Source organism: Symphalangus syndactylus, chromosome 6 (assembly GCF_028878055.3).
Source record: "Symphalangus syndactylus isolate Jambi chromosome 6, NHGRI_mSymSyn1-v2.1_pri, whole genome shotgun sequence".
Classification (NCBI taxonomy): Eukaryota; Metazoa; Chordata; class Mammalia; order Primates; family Hylobatidae; genus Symphalangus; species Symphalangus syndactylus.
Window position 1 is genome coordinate 134,535,655 of NC_072428.2, and position 25,473 is coordinate 134,561,127.

General features: G+C 37.5%; 1 protein-coding gene across 8 annotated transcripts in view; it reads right to left on the minus strand.

Moving 5' to 3' along the window:
• TPK1 (thiamin pyrophosphokinase 1) overlaps window positions 1-25,473 on the minus strand; it is a 393,588-nt gene that overhangs the window by 307,856 nt on the left and 60,259 nt on the right. For all 8 annotated transcript variants that reach the window (XM_055284382.2, XM_055284383.2, XM_055284385.2 and 5 more), the window contains exon 3: window positions 16,220-16,291. In XM_055284382.2, the coding sequence (XP_055140357.1) occupies window positions 16,220-16,291 (72 nt within the window). The remainder of the gene's footprint in view (window positions 1-16,219; window positions 16,292-25,473) is intronic.

The following is a 25,473-nucleotide window of genomic DNA, read 5'->3' on the forward strand; positions in this document are numbered from 1 at the left end:
TCAGGCATGGCCACTAAGTGCCATGCAATGAAAAATTGTTACTAATAATTATTGTAATGGCTATGCATTATTAATATTTACAGAAAAGAAATAAAAATGTGAAAAGCCTTAAATAATTATAAACATTTTTATAACAATTAGTCAGAAAAATAATCATTTACTATCAATATTGGAAGAAGAGGTCAGAACAAATGATAAAGCATCTGCATGTATATGAGAGAGCATATGTGACAGAGGAAGCATATGTGACAGAGTTAGTGACAGAGGAAAAAGTGACAGAGAAGGAGACAAAATATGTAAGCATGAAAAAAATGAATGAGAAGGAGGAGAGAAGGAAGGAAAGAAGAAAGGAAAAGAGAGAAAACACACTAAGAAAAAGATGAGTACAAATGAGAGAAAATTGGAAAATGAAGAGTATGGTAACACATTTTTAGGTAAGGAGAAAGACTCGTTAGATAATGTCCTTTTTAGTAAAGCAGTGACAATGTCTTTTGTCAGGCAGTTTACAAGCTTTAAAGCAAGACACTTATTTGGAAACCAAGACCAATAACAAAACACTTCATTCTCTCTAGTAGATTCCTCAAAGTACACCCTATTTATAGCTGTTATAGAAAAATATACAATATATACAATTCAGGTGCATATGATGATATAGAAGATAATTTAGTTGTCATTAAATATCAAATCTATATACCCTCAGTTGGCAGCACAGCATGACTTCCACTAGCCAACTTGGTAAGCCTGTTCACGAATGAGAGATGGTAAGGAAAGTAAAGCGATAATTCAGGCTGACCATTCAGATGCTAGAAAAGATAGAGAAGTGAGAGGGTAGGGAATTACCATAGGATAAATATTATCACTAAAATCAGGGTCAGAATAAAAGCAGATAGCAACCAATATACTATGAAAATTGGTATACACTAAATATCTGAATGCAATAAAAAAATTAGGAGCAGAATCAGTAAGTACGAAAGAACAGGAGATAACTATCTACCAGCCAAAGAGAGAAACGTATGATCCTGAGACACTGAAGGTGGAACAGTTTTCCAGGAAGATATCCAAATTCCAGATAGGAGGTACTGGCTGGTAGCTAAAATGGATTAGGGGATCAGGAAACTATGGCCTATGGGTCAAAATCCACTCCTCTACCTATTTTTGCAAATAAAATGCTTTTAGAACACAGCATCTGTTGTTTCCTCACTTTTTAATGATCTCCATTTTAACTGGTGTGAGATGGTATCTCATTGTGGTTTTGATTTCATTTATCTAATGACCAGTGATGATGAGCATTTTTTCATGTTTCTTGGCCACATAAATGTCTTCTTTTGAGAAGTGTCTGTTCATATCCGTCACCCACATTTTGATCGGGTTGTTTTTTTTCTTTTTAACTTGAGTTCCTTGTAGATTCTGGATATTAGCCCTTTGTCAGACGGATAGATTGCAAAAATTTTCTCCCATTCTGTAGGTTGCCTGTTCACTCTGATGACAGTTTCCTTTGCTGTACAACAGCTCTTTGGTTTAATTAGATCCCATTTGTCAATTTTGGCTTTTCTTGCCATTGCTTTTGCTGTTTTAGTCATGAAGTCTTTGCCCAGGCCTATGTCCTGAATGGTATTGCCTAGGTTTTCTTCTAGGGTTTCTATGGTTTTAGGTCTAACATTTAAGTCTTTAATCCATCTTGAGTTAATTTTTGTATAATGTGTAAGGAAGCAGTCCAGTTTCAGTTTTCTACCATATGGCTAGCCAGTTTTCCCAACACCATTTATTAAACAGGGAATCCTTTCCCCATTGCTTGTTTTTGTTAGGTTTGTCAAAGATCAGATGGTTGTACATGTGTGGCATTATTTCTGAAGCCTCTGTTCTGTTCTCTTGGTCTGTATCTCTATTTTGGTACCACTACCATGCTGTTTTGGTTACCATAGCCTTGCAGTATAGTTTGAAATCAGGTAGTGTGATGCCTCCAGCTTTGTTCCTTTTGCTTAGGATTGTCTTGGCTATACAGGCTCTTTTTTAGTTCCATATAAAATTTAAAGTAGTTTTTTTCTAATTCTGTGAAGAAAGTTAACAGTAGCTTGATGGGGACAGCACTGAATCTATAAATTACTTTGGGCAGTATGGCCACTTTCACAATATTGATTCTTCCTATCCATGAGCATGGAATGTTCTTCCATTTGTTTCTCTTTGATTTCCTTGAGCAGTGGTTTGTAGTTCTCCTTGAAGAGGTCCTTCAAATCCCTTCTAAGTTGTATTCCTAGGTATTTTACTCTCTTTGTAGCAATTGTGAACGGGAGTTCACTCATGATTTGGCTATTATCGGTACACAGGGATGCTTGTGATTTTTGCACATTGATTCTGTATCCTGAGACTTTGCTGAAGTTACTTATCAACTTAAGGAGATTTTTGGGCTAAGACGACAAGGTTTTCTAAATATACAATCATTTCATCTTCAAAGAGAGACAATTTGACTTCCTCTCTTCCTATTTGAATAGCCTTTATTTCTTTCTCTTGCCTGATTGCGCTGGCCAGAACTTCCAATGCTATGTTGAATAGGAGTGGTGAGAGAGGGCATCCTCGTCTTTTGCCAGTTTTCAAAGTGAATGCTTCCAGGTTTTGCCCATTCAGTATGATATTGGCTGTGGGTCTGTCATAAATAGCTGTTATTTTGAGATACGTTCCATCAATACCTAGTTTGTTGAGAGTTTTTAGCATGAAGCGGTGTTGAATTTTATTGAAGGCCCTTTCTGCATCTATTGAGATAATCATATGGCTTTTGTCATTGGTTCTGTTTATGTGATGGATTACGTTTATTGATTTGTGTCTGTTGAACCAACCTTGCATCCCAGGGATGAAGCCGACTTGATCGTGGTGGATAAGCTTTCTGATGTGCTGATGGATTCGGTTTGCCAGTATTTTACTGAGGATTTTCGCACTGATGTTCATCAGGAATATTGGCCTGAAATTTTCGTTTTTTTGTTGTGTCTCTGCCAGGTTTTGGTATTAGGATGATGCTGCCCTCATAAACGATTTAGGGAGGAGTCCCTCTTTTTCTATTGTTTGGAATAGTTTCAAAAGGAATGGTGCCAGCTCCTCTTTGTACCTGTGGTAGAATTCGGCTGTGAATCCATCTGGTCCTGGACTTACTTTGGTTGGTAGGCTATTAATTATGCCTCAATTTCAGAAACTTGTTATTGGTCTATTCAGGGATTCGACTTCTTCCTGGTTTAGTCTTGGGAGGGTGTATGTGTCCAGGAATTTATCCATTTCTTCTAGATTTTCTAGTTTATTTGCATAGATGTGTTTACAGTATTCTCTGATGGTAGTTTCTATTTCTGTGGGATCAGTAGTGATATCCCCTTTATCATTTTTTATTGTGTCTATTTGATTCTTCTCTCTTCTTTATTACTCTGGCTAGTGATCTATTTTCTTAATCTTTTCAAAAAACCAGCTCCTGGATTCATTGATTTTTTGAAGTGTTTTTTTGTGTCACTATCTCCTTCAGTTCTGCTCTGATCTTAGTTACTTCTTTTCTTCTGCACTAGCTTTTGAATTTGTTTGCTCTTGCTTCTCTAGTTCTTTTAATTGTGATGTTAGGGTGTCGATTTTAGATGTTTCCTGCTTTCTCCTGTGGGCATTTAGTGCTATAAATTTCCCTCTAAACACTGCTTTAGCTGTGTCTCAGAGATTCTGGTATGTTGTGTCTTTGTTCTCATTGGTTTCAAACAACTTACTTATTTCTGCCTTAATTTCATTATTTACCCAGTAGTCATTCAGGAGTAGGTTATTCAGTTTCCATGTAGTTGTGCGGTTTTGAGGGAGTTTCTTGATCCTGAGTTCTATTTTGATTGAACTGTGGTCTGAGAGACTGTGTGTTATTATTTCTGTTCTTTTGCATTTGCTGAGGAGTGTTTTACTTCCAATTATATGGTCAATTTTAGAATAAGTATGATGTGGTGCTGAGAAGAATGTATATTCTGTTGATTCAAGATGGAGGGTTCTGTAGATGTCTGTTAGGTCTGCTTGGTCCAGAGTTGAGTTCGAGTCCTGAATATGCTTGTTAATTTTCTGTCTCATTGATCTAATATTGACAGTGGGGTGTTAAAGTCTCCCACTATGATTGTACGGGAGTGTAAGTCTCTTTGTAGGTATCTAAGAACAGGCTTTATAAATCTGGGTGCTCCTGTATTGGGTGCATATATATTTAGGATAGTTAGCTCTTCTTGTTATGTTGATCCCTATACCATTATCTAATGCCCTCCTTTGTCTATTTTAATCTTTGTTGGTTCAAAGTCTGTTTTATCAGAGACTAGGATTGCAATCCCAGCTTTTTTTTTCTTCCATTTGCTTGGTAAATATTTCTCCATACCTTTATTTTGAGCCTATGTGTGTCTCTGCAAGTGAGATGGGTCTCCTGAATACAGCACACTGATGCGTCTTGACTCTTTATCCAATTTGCCAGTCTGTGTCTTTTAATTGGGGCATTTAGCCCATTTATATTTAAGGTTAATATTGTTATGTATGAATTTGATCCTGTCATTATGATGCTAGCTGGTTATTTTGCCCATTACTTGATGCAGTTTCTTCATAGTATTGATGGTCTTTATATTTTGGTATGTTTTGCAGTGGCTGGTACCAGCTTTTCCTTTCCATATTTAGTGCTTTCTTCAGGAGCTCTTGTAAGGCAGGCCTGGTGGGATTTTGTACAGCTGATTTTGCACTATAACAGCAGAGTTAAAGAGTTGTGACGGAGACCACATGGTCTGCAGGGCCTAAAATATCTACTATCTGGATCTTCACAGAAAAACTTTCCCTCCCTGTCTATGAGCTGAGGGCATAATCATATAAGCCTTAACACTAACATTCAAGTCACCAAACATACATATGCCTGGCACACACTATACAAATATTTACACTGTTTGAATTATCTGCTTGAGTTTAATTCCCAGCTTTTCCATTTACAGGAACTGTGAATGAAAACTGGCCAATCAATCTTACAGTGCCTCAGTCTACTCATCTGTAGAATGAGGATGATAATGGTATTGATCTCACAAGGTTGACAAAGGATTAATTTAGTTAATCATGCAAAGCTGTTAGAGCACTACTTGGCACATGATAAGTACTATCTGTGTGTTGGCTACTGTTAAATGTAGTAGGTTCATAATAGTCATTAGTCGAATGCTGAATGAATTAACTAATGAATTAATATATTTGAGAGATAAATTCTAAGACAGTAATTTACTGAAAAACATGGTGGTAGTTAATGGTAAGAAGCTTGTGGATGAAGTAAATTCAAAAAAGAAGATATATCATTTAATTGTGATAGAGGAATATCACCAAAACTGGCACTGAACACAAAGATTAAGTCATTCCATCTCATCTGAGAGAATCCTGGGAAAGGATTCACAGGCCTTCTTAAAAATTTCACAATATTTTTATGATAATACCTAGAATGATTAAATATTGATTTCAATAGAAATGGGCCATCATTTTGGGGATGGGAATAGAATTTACCTCTGGCCTCATAAAAAGAAATATGTATTTTCATCTGTACCACCAATATATTAAAATGTCTTATATATTTAAATAATCTTTCTGCAGTCCCCCAAATATTTCTGTGTGACTGAGAAACATCTTTTCTGCCAGCCTTATTTACAGAAACTACAGCTTGTACATAACTGTTTTGTTCAATGGACCTGAACCAAGTATGCAAATTGCTCATCAGATCTTTGGCTCAATGTTCACTTAAATGTGCTCAAAGCATAAGTTCTATGAAACACTAAACACAGAAACAGACACAAATAATGTCAATTTGGTACTTTAATACAACTATAATAGCTGAACTATTACAGAATTCCAATTCTAATGAATAAAGCTACTCAATTCTAGAACAGATGCCTCCCAGATCATTCTAACTGAAATTCAGATATCCTTTTAAAGCCCAGCATTTTCCAGGTGAAGTGACCTCCTGCATCTCTGCCTGGATGCATTTAAATGATAAAAATGTACATGGCAGTCTGCCTGTTCATGTACTCGTAACGAGCAAATCCCTAAAAGCTACATTCGTGACAACTACTTAGATAACAAAGAAGCCTTACCTAAAGGTATCACTATTTTACTTCCATAGAGATTCTGCCACTAGATATGCCAGAGTGCACACTATTCAGTTCTTTTAAACATGTTCAAAAATAGAATATTTCTTCCCCCCACAGTTCCTCTTCTACCAGCATAAACAAGTGTTTCAGCCCATGGTTTCTCTCATGTCACCCCATTCAATTTGTTCCAGACATCACCTGTAAACTCTAAACATAGAAAGAATGTAGACCAGACTTTCAAATGTCTGTCTCCCAGTGAATTGGAGGACAGCATGCTTTTTGTTTTTTAATTATACTTTAAGTTCTAGAGTACATGTGCACAATGTGCAGGTTTGTTACATATGTATACATGTGCCATGTTGGTGTGCTGCACCCATTAACTCGTCATTTACATTAGGTATTTCTCCTAATGGTATCCCTCCCCACTACACCCACCCACGACAGGCCCCAGTGTGTGACGTTCCCCACCCTGTGTCCAAGTGTTCTCATTGTTCAATTCCCACCTATGAGTGAGAACATGCGGTGTTTGGTTTTCTGTCCTTGCGATAGTTTGCTGAGAATGATGGTTTCCAGCTTCATCCATGTCCCTACAAAGGACATGAACTCATCCTTTTTTATGGCTGCATAGTATTCCATGGTGTATATGTGCCACATTTTCTTAATCCAGTCTATCATTGATGGACATTTGGGTTGGTTCCAAGTCTTTGCTACTGTGAATAGTGCCGCAATAAACATATGTGTGCATGTGTCTTGATAGCAGCATGATTTATAATCCTTTATACCCAGTAATGGTATGGCTGGGTCAAATGGTATTTCTAGTTCTAGATCCTTGAGGAATCGCCACACTGTCTTCCACAATGGTTAAACTAGTTTACAGTCCCACCAACAGTGTAAAAGTGTTCCTATTTCTCCACATCCTCTCCAGCTATTGTTTCTCCACATCCTCTCCACCTATTGTTTCCTGACTTTTTAATGATCACCATTCTAACTGGTGTGAGATGGTACCTCATTGTGGTTTTGATTTGCATTTCTCTGATGGCCAGTGATGATGAGCATTTTTTCATGTGTTTGTTAGCTGCATAAATGTCTTCTTTTAAGAAGTGTCTGTTCATAACTTTTGCCCACTTTTTGATGGGGTTGTTTTTTTCTTGTATATTTGTTTAATTTCTTTGTAGATTCTGGATATTAGCCCTTTGTCAGATGGGTAGATTGCAAAAATTTTCTCCCATTCTGTAGGTCGCCTGTTCACTCTGATGGTAATTTCCTTTGCTGTGGAGAACCTCTTTAGTTTAATCAGATCCCATTTGTCAATTTTGGCTTTTTTTGCCATTGCTTTTGGTGTTTTAGTCATGAAGTCCTTGCCCATGCCTATGTCCTGAGTGATATTGCCTAGGTTTTCTTCTAGGGTTTTTATGGTTTTAGGTCTAACATTTAAGTCTTTCTTTTTTTCTTTTGAGATAGAGTCTTCTCTGTGTGTCACCCAGGCTGGAGTGCAGTGGAACAATCTCAGCTCACTGCAAGCTCCGCCTCCCGAGTTCATGCCATTCTCCTGCCTCAGCCTCCCAAGTAGCTAGGACTACAGGCACCCGCCACCACACCCAGCTAATTTTTTTGTATTTTTAGCAGAGATGGGGTTTCACTGTGTTAGCCAGGATGGTCTCGATCTCCTGACCTCGTGATCCGCCCACCTCGGCCTCCCAAAGTGCTGGGATTACAGGCACGAGCCACCGCGCCTGGCCTAACATTTAAGTCTTTAATCCATCTTGAATTAATTTTTGTATAAGGTGTAAGGAAGGGATCCAGTTTCAGCTTTCTACATATGGCTAGCCAGTTTTCCCAGCACCATTTATTAAATAGGGAATCCTTTCCCTATTGCTTGTTTTTGTCAGGTTTGTCAAAGATCAGATGGTTGTAGATGTGTGGTATTATTTCTGAGGGCTCTGTTCTGTTCCATTGGTCTATATCTCTGTTTTGGTACCAGTACCATGCTGTTTTGGTTACTGTAGCCTTGTAGTATAGTTTGCTGTCAGGTAGCGTGACGGGAGAAGAGCATGTTATATCCCCTCATGATCTTTTCTGCACTATGGACTTTTCTTTCCATAGACCCCAAAGCAGCTATCACTGTAAAACTGAAAGCTCAAAAGCCTCAGTTGCCCCCAAGAATTAGTACTATTTAAAAAGTTCAAGTTATTTTTTAATCTATAATCATATACAAATGCTCAGTGTAAATGTTCTTTAATTCACCTATATTCAATTAAATGGCATGATCTTAAAAATAAGATTCTAGAAGGAATCAATCTTGGAACAAAGTATTACAAAAGAGAAGCAACATAGAATGACAATTTAAATATACATAGGAGAAACAATAATATCTATCTAACATATAACATTATGTAGAGCCTATAGTAGGGCAGGGCAAAAATATCTGTTTCTATATATTACTATACACTATGCAATGTGGGAAAAAAACGAAGGTGAACCCCACCATGTTTCTCTGGCTGCTTTCCCAAGCTTACATTTTCAGATGTCTTTAAAACTAACTGATTGAATGTACATTACAAGTGAAATAGAAAGGAAAAAAAAAAAAAAAAAGAAACACCACCAAGGAGAAAAGACCTTAATTACTCCGTAACAAATATATTACCAGGAAAGTAAATATTTGTTAAAAATGAAGATGTCTGTGTTTCAGGAAAAGGCATTTGAGACCCAAGCGTTTTGACTGGGAGAATGATACCACACCTTCTAAAGAACTGGGCACCAACAACTATAAGAAATGCAAAATGTTGACTTCACCTCTAGTAAATTGTCTGTTTTGAAGTTCTACTTACATTTTCTAGTTTTATGTAATAGCCTACCACTTGGTTAGTATAAAAATAGAATTCTTTGTGTTTTTTTTTCTTAATTTTAGTTTCTTTCACTAAGGGTACAGCATCACAAAAGATACTACTTAGCCTCTCTAGCAAGGATAATTATTAGCAATGTGCTTAAACTCCTCAAATTATCCACACACCAGGCCCACTTCACTGAAGCAGACAAAAGATAAAACTGTGTGTTTGTTTGTGTTTGTGTATCTGTGTGTGTATGCATATACAAGTGAATTAAACATGGAGCAAACACTCAAAAAACATACATAAAATGTTGAATGTTAAAAAAGAAAACATAAGTAGCCATACAAACTTGGCAGTCACTTTCTGGATACATTAAAAATTGACATACCAGTTGGACAGAGATCTAAATGGCATAAAGAGTGAAGTAAAACAGGCAGTTGAAATGTCTATACTAACTGCCATGAAGCACACAGAGTCACATGGTCTTACAATCACCAATTCAGGGGCATTTTTCTATTTAGTAGTAGTATTTCACTTATTACCCTGTTCAAAATTACATTTAAAAATCATTTCATGAGAAATAATGAAAAGTAAAATTAAAAGCATAAAACAAAGATAATGACAGAAATAACAGTTCATGGGTCTGGGCGCAGTGGCTCACACCTGTAATCCCAGCATTTTGCGAGGCCAAGGTGGGCAGATCACTTGATGTCAGGAGTTCGAGACCAGCCTGGCCTATGGCAAAACCCTGTCTCTACTAAAAATACAAAAATTAGCTGAGCGTGGTGGCGGGTGCCTGTAATCCCAGCTACTGAGGAGGCTGAGGCAGGAGAATCACTTGAACCCAGGAGGTGGAGGTTGCAATGAGCCGATATCGTGCTACTGCACTCCAGCCTGGGCAACAAGAGCGAAACTCCATCTCAAAAAAGAAAAAGAAAAAGAAAAAAAAAAAAAATATATATATATATATATAGTTAATGGGGACTGACATTTTTTATACCAAACTGTGAGGTTTTAACTTTTAAAAATGCACACATGGTTCTATAATTAAAGATGAAAAATCTAAGGAAAAACTGAAGAATTTACATTTGTGAAAATAAGGTTAATGGCTGGGCACAGTGGCTCATTCCTATCATCCCAGCACTCTGGGAAGCCAAGGCAGGAGGATCACTTGAGGCCAAGAGTTTGAGACCAGCCTGGACAACATAGGGAGACTAAACCTCTACAAAAAATAAAAAATTAGCGGGTATGTGGTGCATGACTGTAGTCCTAGCTACTCAGGAGGCTGAGGTGGGAGGACTGCTTGAGCTCATGAGGTCATGACTGCAGTGAGCTGTGATCATGCCACTGTACTCCAGCCTAGGTCACAGAGTGAGACAGTGTCTCAAAAATAAAAAAAAAAAAAATAAAGTTAATCTACAGTTCTCATAAACAAGTTATTTAACAAAAAGGATCCAATATATGACTAATCTCCTTAGACAATGATGTCAGAAGACAATGGTACTGCTAACTTATATATCCTTCTATAATTAAAAGATGCACCCTATCATAATATCTTAATAGACAAAGAAGATATATTCAAATGATACATTTACTGGCATCTTAATTGTCAAAGGCATGAAACCAAAAAGGCAAAAAAAAAAAAAAAAAGAAATACATTTTTGTACATGCACTATAACAAAAGGAGAGAGTAATGAAAATATCAGTTCTGATGGGGTGTACCAGGAAATATCAAGTAAGTACAGAGGAGTCATAGAACAGAGAAAAAAAATGTGAGTGACAAAGCTCAAGTTTAACAGAATTAGAAAAGGGACCCAACTGAGACTGAAGACCAAAGAGGAATCCGGGGAAAGAGAGAGAAAGAGAGTGCACGAGGAGGCGCAAGCATGTGCCTGCAGCCTGCTAACTGGTCCACATCAGCGCAAGAGGATTTCCAGGACCTGTCTTTGGCTGCATGAAAGACAGGCAGTGACCTTCCCCACTTGTCAGGATGACCCACAACAGCTACCAGGGCAGTCTCACAAGAACTAAGAAAACACCATCAGCTAAGCACTTTGTATCCATTTTCAAGAAGTTCATCCTCAAGGAAAGATAAGGTGACATTTGAGAAAATCTATCTCTACCTGGGGAAGCTAAGGAAGCTTTCGGAAGAGGTGGCATTTGAGTTGGACCTTAAAGGATGGGTGAAAGTCTGCAATATAAATAAGTAAAAGTCTATTTTCTGCAGAAAAAAAGTAAATGGCAGCTCTATTTAGATTAATCATTAAATACACAGGAAGGATTACCATGGAGATGAGACCAAAGGAAAACACTATGTTGGATATACATTTTTGGGGGGACTGGCCCTTCCAGGGTCAGCTTAAAGAAATCACCTTAAGGTGATTTCAAAATTTCAAAGTTATCCTCAAAAAACATGTTTCCCTTAAAATTCCTCTAACAGGAATAATACATACAATAGATAAAACAGGATTAAAATAGTAACTGATACCAAGCATATTAAAGCATAACTATCTATTCAACCAATCTACACACATAAAAGTGACAGGTATCTGATTTCTCTATTTTAATGAGAAAAAAACACATGAGACACCAAAATTGGGATAAATAGGTCCCACTAAATAGAGAAGAATGAAAAAGGAAAGATAAAGGAAAACTTTAATATAAAGTTTATAGGGTATAAAACTTTATATAATATAAAGTTGGTTGTGTTTAACTTAATCAAGTGAAAAGAGGCTTACACAAAAGCCTGGGGTACATAATTTAAGAAGGAAAGAGTTTGTTACAAAAAAAAACTAAATTGAAGTAAGGTGCTTTATAGCAGATTTCTACCTCATTTAAAACAAATCTAATGCCAATACTAACACTAGCACAAGATTAGCATAATTACTATGGCAAGTCTATTTAGTCTATTAAAAACTATTTAGGTAGAGTGTTTTCGTTTTAAAGACAAGCAAATGGAAATGAACGAAGTAGAGTCAATTAACCAACTATTACAAAAATATCAATTCTTAAGAAGCAGGGGCATGGCTAGTTCATTCTAAGCACTTGTGGCTTGGGCAGACAGAGCTTTGGACATGCCGTCACAGGAATAGGCAGCACTTAACAGACTCCAACTCTCAATTCTAGCCACTATCATGTCTCTAGCAACCAGCCCAATGCCTGACACAAAAGGGCCTCAACTAGTGTCAGTCAATAATAAATGGAACATAACTAATGCTATAAAACCAAAGACCTTGCTTATACTTTAATTCACGAATGCTACTTGTGCCTCTTTTTAATCTGTAAGACCTGCCTGATATGCCAAATATTTTATGACTTCAGTGTCAATGAAAATAAGTACGTTGCCCATACCCTGAGGTGATCTTAAGGATGACAGTAAAAGAATCTGATCATCTAGCCATAATCTAATTAACATGATCACCACTGTCCTGTAAATCATGTGGAAAAAGTGGAGAAAGGCTGTGAAAACATGCTAACAATGAGGATATGTGTTAAGCTGAACTCCTAGAAACCTCACACACAGTCACTCAATATAACCTTATTCCAGTATGTCTGTTTTTCATGATGTTTTGTAGCACAGAGATCTCCACTACTAACTCTGAGAACGCTGTCAGCACCGTGACCCCAGTCAAGAATAACTAACCTACAAGAAATAGGCAGAGCCCTTCTAACATACATATCCCTACTTTTGCACTTATCACATATTTCAGGAAGAGAAAGACATGTCCTGAAATAAAGCCTGACTCAAAATATTTTTAAAAACATGTTAGTAGCTGGGCACGGTGGCTCAAGCCTATAATCCCAGCACTTTGGGAGGCCGAGGCAGGCAGATCACGAGGTCAGGAGTTCAAGACCAGCCTGACCAACATGGTGAAACCCCATCTCTACTAAAAAATACAAAAATTAGCCGGGCGTGGTGGCATGTGCCTGTAATCTCAGCTACTCAGGAGGCTGAGGCAGGAGAATCGCTTGAATCCGGGAGGCAGAGGTTGCAGTGAGCCGAGATCGTGCCACTGTACTCCAGCCTGGGCGACAGAGCAAGACTCCATCTCAAAAAAAAAAAAAAAGTTAGTAAATCTAAGACCAATAGCAAGTCACAAATACCAATAACCTCTGATATTACAGAAAAGTTAGATATTAACTCTACTTCAATCTACCCATCTTTCTATTTACCCATCTACCTACCTAAGTGCTTACTTTGTCATCAAACCAAACGTAGAAAATGCTGGAACAGGTAGAGAGATATGCTCCAAGACTTCTAACCAAGAAAATCACTAAACTTCATGATATATAAAAGAGAAAATACATTAAAACCTCCATAATTTTAATCTCTCTTGAACTCCCTCCTTAGGCATCTAAGCTAAATCTCATAACTCATATTGTTAGAGTAGGTAGTTAGGCAGACATGAGCACAGCAGAAGTCCCCTCCCCAGAAATGTCAGGGGACCATAGGTGATGGTCAGGCAATTGTTAAACTGTTTCTCTAAAATAATTAGTGGCAGCCAGCACCAGGGAAAGGCAACCTCCCAATAAATAGCAAACACCTGGAGCTGGTGATCAGCTGCTTCCTTATAAGGTCTCTGGAGTTGGGCGAGGAGGCTCAGCATGCACACTGCAAGAGGCAAAATGGTGGAGTTTAACTGGTATATGATCTTCCTCTAGGAATACTTGACTGGTAAGGGAAAAAAGGCTCACATGAGCATGCACACAACTTTAGGAAACACACTGAGCATGCGGCCCCTCCCAAGTGCTGGCTAGCCACTGGGCCACTGGCCTGCTATGCATGCAGACAGCCCACCCTAAAGGAAGAATCAGGGGAGAAGAAACACAAACCCCGAACTACGGCCATGTATAAAACCCCAAATCAAGGTCCAAACAGGGTACTCGGATCTCTCAAGTCACCCGCTTGGCCCTCTTCCAGGTGTACTTTGCTTCCTTTCGCTCCTGCTCTAAAACTTTTTAATAAACTCTCACTCCGGCTCTAAAACTTGCCTCAGTCTCTCCCCTTACCTTAAACCTACTTCTGCCCTCAGCTGAATTATATCCCTGAGCAGGCAAGGATGGGGTTGCTGCAGACCCGTACGGATTCGCTGCTGGTAAAAATATCACCTAACCATTGCAGGAAGAAACTTTAAGATAAACTTTCAACATAGTCTTTTCCCTGAAATGAATCTCAGGAAACATCTACTTAACAGAAGTCCTTGGCATAAAGTGAAACTGCCAGTTTTATGCAGGAGTCTTATATACTATGCAACACTCTTCAGATTTCTCTGCATTTTGAAGCTTGCAACCATTTTAACAGCCCGGTCTTCATCCCTTCATTTCAGCTCTTCACAAATCTTTGTATCATAGAACAGAAGTTACAGAAAATGTTGAGCACATGGGTTAAAAGGTAATGGGGACAGCACCCCCAAGCCACTTCATACTTGCTAATACCCCAACCCATAATACTGTCTCCTCTCCCAAACTCTCAATGCTGCGCTATCCATTTTCCTAAGCCTTTCCTATGTTAAGATTAACAACTCAAGCTCAGTACTTCCCTATTTTGTTTCCTTTACTTGGAAGAAAAGAAACACAAAAGGGGACACTACAAACATAAAAAGCACAGCTTCTGTTAAGAGAATCACAAAAAACCTACTCTTTAGTATTTATCAATAGGCCTGCTTCTTACAACGGTTAAAGGCTCCAGAACACCAAGGATTATCCTAGTATATACGTGAAAGAACTTAACATCTCAATAACCTAAAAAAGACAAATTATTTTGGAAATGAGAATTAACTGGCCATTTCAGCATACCTGATACTTCAGATACCTTTAGTTTTTTTTCACGTACAGACTGATCCTTATAGAAAAACTAATGAAATGAGGAACTTCGGTCGGCTCAAAAATCTACATCATTCACAATATGTGCAAAATTAAGACCCTCAACTCCCCCAAACATAACAGACTTCTTTAGATGTAGCTTTGAATATTCAAGGTCTCCAGCGGTTTGCATCAATGGTTATTCTCCCTATTTCTAATGTTTGCAATAAAACAGTCACTCACACTCTCCCCAAACAATATAAAATGTGATATAATAAATTCAATTAGAAAGGATATACCTAACCATTTTAGTATTTTCTAGCAATATAAGCCATACCAAATTCATTCTTTCATTGATTGTCATTAATAGCAATTATGTGACAGATACTGCACTAGGCACTAGAGACACAGTGACAAAAGACATTACAGCCATTCATATAACTACCTGATTAGTGGGGTGCTAAGAAAGAAAAGTTAATGGTTAAATAATTTTTATGCTTTGAGAGAAATGTTAGTACAATTGTAATGTGAAATTTTAAGTTCACTAACTTAAACATAGTTCAATTTAGAATACCAAGAGTTTTCACTATAATTATATTAGACAAAAAAGTTCTTTACACAAAAATCACTTGTGATAATTTATTCCCTCTAGTATCACAACTATCTCAACTACAGATGTGAGCTTATTCACATATGACGTTTGCATTCTAAGAAACATAAACATAATGTTGAGAATACTAAAGAGTTCTACGATGGTAAGAGGGAATCGGGAATTGCAAAAATATGCATCAAGGCATCAAGAATCAAGTTCTTCTGCCTATCTACCTTGGCCTAAAACTTCCACTGACAACTCAACAAAAATGCTCCTTGGAGAAAAAGAAAAACAAAAAAACTCATGGTTTCATGGGAGAAGAACAGAGATTCAAAACAGCAAATGATATTGAACATTATTTTCCAACCTAGAGATAATCCTATAAAAGTTAAAGAATAATATAAATAAACAATTAATGAAGACTGTTTCTTACACAAAACCTTCCAATAGTATCAATTCTGTGACACTATCCCATCTTTAACTGTATTTTTTAGCACCCCAAGAGGTTCTTACGTACTAGCATCATTTTCTTTTTTGATTTTGCAAATCTGATCACCCTGCAGATATCTTATTGGATGCTGCAACAAATGAGGCATGTGGATGCTTTTCTGCTATCACTGGTGCCAAAAATAATTTACACTTGAACAAATACTTGTTGAGGATTCAGGCTTAATATCCACACTGTAGTTCTGAAATACGGTACGGTATTCCGTCCTTCGGGGTCCATGCTTTGGAAATCACATTTAAACAGTTTAACAGAGAAGTGGTAATAAGTTATTCTAATCATTAATAATTGAATCACCTTATTATGAATTCCACTTTTTAGTCAGGTTTCAGGGTACTTAATAGTTATGCTGGTCAGTCCCAAATAAAGAAAGCAAAGAAATAGAAATGCTAATTAAGATTACCTTTGTTCCAAAGATGACGAAAATAGTTGTCCAAAGGCTGATTAAGAATTACAAGGCAGTACTTCAAATTCCCTACAGAAAAAAAGAAAGCAAAATAAAATAGATAAGTGAACTGAGTCTTTTGTTCCCCTTATATGAGTCTAAAATCATACCCTACTAGTACAGATTTTCAGTATACACAGAACTAAAGTTCAATCACAGTGAATTCTCCACACCTTAATTTTAAAAGGCATCATATATTAACAGGTCCTGTTTTACTTAGTGTATCTGTCACATTACTATATTGTTGAGCAATGTATCACAGAAACAACTGGGTAAACTTTTTGTAGGGGGTGAGGAGCACAAATGTTCTTGATATGAATTCTCATCCTTCCAATATATCCACTACTTTGACACACCTATCCTTCTACCTGGCTAGTTTTATATCATCCTGACCTTATTTATCAAATGGTATGGGTCTAGTGGGTGTATATTTTCACATTCATTCATATTCTTTTTCTCTCTTTCTTTCCTTCCACCCTTACCCTATCCTGAACTTTCCAAAGCAAAACCCTGTGTGCTTTCACAAACCCTACTAAGTCTTCTCATGGTTCTCTTATTCCAGGTTTTAAATGACATTCCAAAGACAAAGATGAAGAAAAGTTACTTTTAAGACAATCATTCCACACCTTTTATAATGTACCTAAAACAGTGCAAAGCAAAGTACAATCAGGTATTGAAAATCTGTCATTCAGTTCAGCCCAAGCACCCTCCATTTCATTTGTGAAACATTAAATGTTTAAGAAAAATTGTTTTTTAAGCAATCTCACTGTTGGAAATGGAACACAATAAGTAAATAAAAAGGATATGCCATCATCCATAGCAAATATTATTAAGTGCCAATTGCATACCAGGCACTGGGAGTACAAAAAGGGATAAGATTACAAGCTGTGAGATGAGACACTTACAATAAAGATGATTTATTCAAAATACAATATAACAGAAGCACAAGAGGAGTGCCAGATAAATAGATAAATGAGTATAGTGGGAGTTCAAAGGCTAGGAAGCCAATAAAGTCTGGTGTCATCCCAGAAATTTTTGTGAAATGTAGATTTTTGAACTTGATCTTACAAAGAGAAAGAAGGTGCAAAGAATAAAGGAAGGGGCTTTCTAGACAAGAGAAACAGCCCACAAGAAGCTGTTCTCCTTATCCATTAGGGTTACTCCAATGAACAGTTTCAGAATCAATGCCCTAATGATGTGATCACAGGACATTAATACTAACATCAGTAATTTTATTATCTTAAACATAATGTTTAAGATAACACAGGAATTTAAGTTGATGCCTCAACTTAAATTCCTCTACAAAAAGAGTGATGCAGTAATGAGTAGTACACACAATTTATATAATCTGGAATCCATACAGAGATCATAGTTGAAGGTAAAAGAGTAGGCAAGCCACTGAGATACTGCACAAAGCAGGGGAGAGCAAAGAGAGAAAAGAATAAAGATGAAAGCAAAGACATTGTGTTTTCCTCACCGTAACAGAGCTGAAGGAGGTCAACAGAGAAAATACAGAAGGAAAACCCATAAAGGCAGAAGGATAAGAAGGTATTTCCAAGAACATGCAGTCGATAACACAGCATGCTACAGAAATGTCAAGGAGATTGAACAAGAGGCCGAGGAGAGGGGGATCTCAAAGAAAATCCGAAAATTCATGGAGGGAGACTCAAGACAGTGAAGTGACCAAGGAATTAGTGAACAGTCAGGAGTTGATTAAGAAGGAAGAATAGTCTCCTTTCCTTAAAATATAAAAAGTTAACTGTGAGAAATGGAAAAAATAATGCAACAAAGTCAAGATAAAATATTTTAAATATAGAAACAATCTTATATCCTAAATAGGGGAGTGAAGTAAGAGGAAGAAGGGAAATTATGCATTTGTTCTTTCAACAGGTATTTTCAGAGCACACCTTGTTCAGGCACTGCTCTGAACAGCAGTCAAGAGAAATGGCATGTCCCCCACCCCCACCCCCACCTGTAATGTGTATCTCCTACTGAAAAAAAAGAGACTGAGATTGAGGCACATGAAGGCGCATCATGTACCTCAAAACTGAGGTTGTCTTTTTTTTTTTTTTTTTTTAAAGAGATAGGGTCTCACTCTGCCACCCAGGCCAGAGCACAGTGGTACGATCATAGCTCACTGCAGCCTCAAACTCCTCGGCACAGGTGATACTCCCGCCTCAGCCTCCTGAGTAGCTGGGACTACAGATGCACACCACCTTGCCCAGCTAGTATTTTTATTTTTTGTAAGAAGCAGTTTCCAACTCCTAGCATCAAGCAATCCTCCACCACCCAAAGTGCTGGGATTGCAGGCGTGAGCCACTGCAACTGTCCCTATTTATTAATTTTTAGAGATGGAGTCTTGCTCTGTTGCTCAGGCTGGAGTACAGCAGCACCATCTTGGCTCACTGCAACTTCCGCCTCCCAGGTTCAAGTGATTCTCCTGCCTCAGCTTCCCAAGTAGCTAGGATTACAGGCGCCCACCACCACGCCTGGCTAATTTTTGTATTTTTAGTAGAGGCAGGGTTTCACCATGTTGGCCAGGCTGGTCTTGAACTCCTGACCTCAGGTGATCCACCCACCTCGGCCTCCCATAGTGCTGGGATTACAGGTGTGAGCCGCCATGCCCAGCCTGCACCTACAACTATTTAAAACAAGGTAAAATAAAGTAAGAGGGGAGAATTAGAGTGGAATATGGAACATTTTTAAAACAACTGTGTAAAAAACAGATTACAGGACATGACAATCCACAATTTTAAAAATAGAAATAAAATTGGAATTAACTAAAAGGTAATATGAAATCATATCTGTCTATAATTTTAGCACTTTTCCCACTGATTATGAGGAGGAGACTTAAGAGTAGGCGTAAACAGGATGGTGATGATAGCTGGTTTTGACAAGTGGCAAAATCACTTGCCAAGAGGTCAACAGAATCCAGGATGTTTATTTGGGCAGCTTTAGAGTTACTGATTATGGTGAAGACCAGTAACAGCCTCTTCTTTAATAAGAGGATCCTGAGGGGATTTTTGTTCATTTTACTGGGCCAGGTAAGAAAAAAATAACCTTGTGGCAAAATGTGGTCACAAGGCTAAGTTCTGGCCAAAGAGATGTATATAGCTTTCTTTGTTATATCTGGAAAGTCTCCTTAAAATAAAGGGGGATTTATCTTCTACTCCTTTCCTTCCTCCTTCCTGCCATCTGGAAGTAAGAATTGATAGATTCATTGAATGAAATTCTAGCAGCCACCTTGGATCATAAGAACAAGGGCATCAGAGTAAAGAAGCCTGGGTTGCTGATGACTTCATGAATCTTCCTCCATTCCAGCACTTCACGACCTGCCTCAAAGCTTATCTCACATGAGTGAAAAATAAACTTTTAAGTCGTTTCCTAATCTTGGCCTTAATTCTGGGGAGCACTCCTAGAAGCAATAGGTCCTACCATGAGTTCAGGAGCCAGGACTGGAAATAGAGCCCCTGCCACTACTTTATGAGAATTTATTAAAAGGTCGTGAGACTGCAAATCAGTTTCTTCCTCTCCTTTCCTTTCCTTCCCAGTGGTTCTCAGATCACCCAGAGGAATTTATAAGACATGAAAATTTCTGGACCCTATCCTACACCTTTCAAATTATATCCCTTGGCATGAGGCATGGCAATCAACATTTTACAAGCAAGTTATTCTACCACAAGTGGTCCACGGACTAAGCTTTAAGAAATCCTGCTTTGTTATCACCATACCAGTTTCCCAAACCCAGATGGTGCTTGTTTCATAGGCTAAAATCTATCGTCTCAGTGGGGGCAGTGAAGGTTAATCGGGCAAGGTAATTCATTTATTATTTCAAGTAATATGTGTCAAGCCCTGAACTAGGTTTTGGGGATGCAAAAACGAAAAAAAAAAATAAAACATACTTCTATGCTGTACAAGTCACTGTTATTTTGGGTTTCTATATTCTAGAGAAAAAAAACCTAATTGTAATGAATGCAGTGATCACAGTCCAGATTGTGTTAAGGTAAAGATGACCTAGATAAGAATTTGAGATGACTCTAAAGAAGAGTAGACAAGCATCAAAATGCAGGACATTAGCTCATTCATTCATTCCACCTGGATGGAGCATCAGTTTAAGAGATTCAGAGTCTGGTTCATGGTAAATGCTCAATAAGATTTCAATAGCAAGGAGCTAATAATTTGGATAACCCAATGGTCCTTTTCTCTGTAGCAAAGTCTACACTGCCAAAAGAGGCATTCAACAATACTGACTGTAAGTTTACATGAGTGATTGAAACTGCTGTTACTGATTATTTGATATATGAACTTGGTATTTGTGTGCCTCACAGAGCCATCTGATAAGAGAGGAAAGCACTATTATCCACATTACTGCTCCTCTAGACCAATAGTTTCATTAAGGTAATATCCGTGAAGGCATTTGATTTTTGAAAAGAATTAAGCAGTATAAAATGTATAGTACAGTTAGGCTTTACTAATGATGTTATTAATAAAAAAGAATTAACTACTTCAGCTATTTCTATACATAACATTTATGGTAGGCTGTTTCTGTATATAAAGTTATTTAGGTAATGGGATCTGACATTCTTTTCTAATCTAGTTTAGTTTTCTAATAAGATCTGATAGTCTTTCCTTTTCTAATCTTGTCTCCCCTGGAAGTCAGTATGGCATTTATTTTACGCTCAAAGCCTTCCTGATTACTAATCCACAGCGGGTTGCAGAAAAAGTAGCATACAGAACCACCATGATTCCTAAATAGCGTATGGGTGTTTCTCAGCCAAACATTCCACCACAATATAGCTCCATATCACTCTCAGATACTGAATTATGGGACAATGCCTCTGGTTCTAAATGCCCCAAAATTCAGAAAACTCTGGGAACCAAGGAAGTAAGAAAAATCAATAGTCTTATTTCAAGTAGTTCTCCAGCTGTCACATTGATTCTGTTCCTGGGATATGCAAAAAGATTTAAGAAAAAAACTAGAAAGAACTTCTTCATTATGTTATAAAAATTATAAATTTTTTAAATCAGGTGTCCTAAGGCAATCTCAAAGACAAATGTAGGCACAGACAGCAGGATTTCAAATGTGATGGTGAAAGAATCTTTTCATTATTTATAAAAATGTATGATGCACTCCATTTAAAAGAATAAAGAAAGACAGACTAGTCTTAATCCTTCAAATGTTAAGGCAAAAGTCCCTGAACTGCTTTCTCGAATGCGCTTCAATTACAGAAGATGAAAAATCCCTTATCATGGATGTACTGAAACCAAAATGCTCCAAATTGCATGAAAATCCTGAGTTAAGTCCTAGTTTATAACATGAAAATAAAAATGAGGTCAAATCATCAGCCTTGGGCTAAAAACGGAAGAGGCCCTTTGAAGGTAAAAAACTAAACATAACAAGTTCAGATTTTAAGAAAGGGGGAGGGGCATCCCATCTGTCTTTACTGTATGTAGTTCTCCGTCTTCTGTAACCACAACAACAAAATCCTGCCTCTTTAGAAAAATGGCTGATTCTATTATTAAGGAACAATTCAAGATGAGCTTGGAGCACCAGGTAGTTCCAAGAAAGAAGGAAAGAACATGATCCCCCAAACAAACAAACAAAATACCCACAGAGATCAGAGTAGGTCAAATGGGGCACAACGGTCAACTGAAAGAGGTCCCAATGGCCAAAACTTAACAATTTGAGCAAAAAATAAAGTAGCACTGGATTACAACCCAGAGTATGAAATAAATATCCATGAGTCCATATGGGTTAATTAATACATAGGTAACAAGAGACAAATCTCCCAGGCAGAAGAATTCCAAATAAATTATACAATCCTCCATCCTAAAAGAGAAAGAACATAGCTATAGGCTATACACAGCAGAGAGTGGGCTGCACATAGTAACTTCCTTCCAAAGAGGATTATGAAAAGGGGGAGAAACCTTTACAGTAGAGAAATATAATAAACACTACACTTCAGGATGGTGATCAAGGTCAACATCAATACTCATAAATCATGTTTATAGTATGTACCTTTAATATGATGTGATTAAAATGGCACTCTGTCTCCGGGTTCTCCCCGAAGTCTATAACCCTAGTCTAATCAGGAGAAAAATATAAGATAAATTCCAATAGAGGCGCATCCTACAATACACCTTACCAATATTACTCAAAACTGCCAAGGTCAGCAAAAACAAAGAAAGTCTGAAAAACTGCCACAGTCAGAGGAGCCAAGGGGACCTGACAACTAAACGTAATGTGGTATCCTGGAGGGGATGCCTGGATAGTAAAAGGACGTTGGGCAAAAACTAAGGAAATCTGAATAAACTACGGAATAATAAACTGATAATAATGTATCAATATTGGTTCATTAATTATAACAAATGTACCATACTAATGTCCAATGTTAATATAGTGGAAGCTGCTCATGGGGCTTGTAGAACAATTCTCTGTACTATCTTCTCAACCTTTTCTGTAAATCTTAAGTTATTTTTTTCAGTCTGTTAATTTTTTTAAAAAGCTCTGAGGCAAGCAAAAACAGAACTGAACAACTATTCCATCAGGTATTCATTCAGTGATTACTCCATGGGACAAAACTGTCAACCCTTACGATGAAAGCCCAAAAGAATGTTTGGACTTCAGGAAAAAAGGCAAAAAGAAACCCACTACGCCAGAAGGCAAAGATAATTCTATTCCATCTTTGGAAAACTAAATGACATCCAGATTTTCTTTTAATTAAGAAGTAAAACAAGAACAGAAGAGAAAATCTCAAGAAAACCAATTTCTTTTTATTTCCGACTCTGAGAAGGAAAACTATTTGAATTCTATGAGAGAGACCACAGTCACATCTCTAAATCTCGAAAATGCAGTCATGCAACTCAGGAGTGAAAGGTTGACGTATTTTTTAATTAAAAAGAAATTAAGATGATATTTAGTATGCAGACGAGCACAAGGACCTCACTTGTCCTTATAGTAGATGGTCACAGGTTATCTGCCATTGAGACATGCTAAGGAAAAGTGAGAGCTGCACCACACAGAGGTGTCAGCAGCACCTCATCCTCTTCTCCAGCGTATCAGGATGACCTGCAGTTTACCTGTGCCCAGGAAAGTAAAACTACAGATTATTCAGTTTTGCATAATCTTCATAAAATGGGTAAGTGACTTAAAGATATTCTTTAACACATATTAAAGATAATACAAATTCTGCACAAGCATGCAAAAGCATACAAGTAAATGCTGAACTGATCACTTCTTCCTCCTAGAACTAGGAAGTCTTAACAAGCTTGAAGTAGACTCTAACTAGCTCTGACAAGAACTAAGGTCTGAAGAAAGGGATAGAGGGAGGAAGGGAAATTATAAACACATCTGAACTTCAGATTTACATCAATTATCATAAATGATAAATTTATCCTTCAGTATATAGAGTAGTAGGTCTCAGCCTCTCTGTAATCACAGATTTTTTTAGTGCCAGCTAGCACAGTGGCTATAATCCCAGCACTGTGGGTGGCCAAGGTAGAAGGATTGCTTGAGGACAGGAGTTGAGGACCAGCCTGGGCAACACAGCAAGACCCTGTCTCTATAAAAATAAAAGTTTAAAAAATTAGCTTGGCACAGTGGCACATGTCTGTAGTCCTAGCTACTCTGGAGGCTGAGGTGGGAGAACTGCTTGAGCCCAGGAGTTAAAGGTTACAGTGAGCTATGATCATGCCACTGCATCCCAGCCTGAGCTACAGAGTGACACCCTCTCTCTAAATAAATAAATAAGTAAGCAAGCAAGCAAGCCAACTCCTCCCCCAAGAGATCCTTATTCAACATGCCTGTAGTAGGGCCTATGCATCATAATCTTTTACAAGCACCGTAAGAGTCTAACAGGTCACCAAAGTTGAGAACCACTGGTGTGGTGTCTTATGCTATTAGCTAATGACAGTGGAAAGCCCTCGTAACCAGCAATGTTACTTTAAAACACTATTAATTTCATCTGTATCTCACTCTTTTTTCATTGCTGTTCTCTGAAAATTTTATATATAAATAGCAAACGATATTTGTAGATTTTCATAAACATAAATGAACTCCCCTTTGAAAACTGATATGGTATTAGATTTGTTTAGGAAAAAAACTGAAGCCCAGTATTGTAAATGAAATTATGTTACAATAAAACACAATTTACAATAGAAAAAAATTAATGGCGAGTTATCAAGCGTTTTTATGTTCTGTTTAAAAAATTACTGAAACTCGGATAAAATGAATATTAGCCAAAGCACATGCCAGTCATTATATAGTTATTTTGCCAAAGGACCAAACACTATTATTATGAATATCTCATCCCTAAAAAGTATTTCAATTAAACCATGAAAACTCTAGAGTACTGAGTTTCGTATTCATATTGCACAAACTTCTATATTTAAGCACAGGATTTTTTTCAAGTGTGCATAGGGAAATCAAAACTGTCAAGTCAATTCGTTCTTTGAGGAAATAAATTGCATGTGGACAAAGCAGAACTATTAAAAGGCTCTGAACAAATATTCCATACCAAAGTCTATTAAAATAATTGAATTACCAATGGACTAAAAAAATTGGTAAGTCACATATAAGAAATTGCTTCAGAGAAAGTAAACAAAGAGTAGAAATAAACAGGTACTTGAGAAATCTTTCTTGCCCTCTCCCAAGAGTGACCATATGGTATATGCCAGTTGTACCAGCATAACAACAAACTGTGTCCCCTTCCATTCATTCGCAAATTGTCCTGGCTTGGATAATAAATTATATAATCACTGTATCCTCCATCATCTTCGGCTTCCGCCTCATCCTTCTATTTCAGTCTCCAGCAAAACTTACTTCAATGAGATGTACATCCTACCATATCCCATAAATAATGCTCGTCAGGGTCACCAGTGACCTCTTCTGTAAAACTCAATGACTAATTCTCAGTTCTCTTCTTGCCTAACACATCTCAGCAGCATAGCAGGGTAGATCACTCCTTGAATGTTTCTTCTTGAATGATCAGGGATGGGGGCAGGGGGGGAGAAAGGAGGGGGATAGGAAATAAAGTAGGGAGAGAGTTGTGTGGTTGCACTTTGTGAACCATCTCCAGTTTCATTAGATTGTTCTTGAGCTATCATGATCAAAACATGATTTAACAATTTGAAGCCAAGACAATTGGTTTTTGCTGTTGTTGCTGTTGTCCTTTCTAGTACCCTTCCTGGAACATTTTGTATCATATTGATTT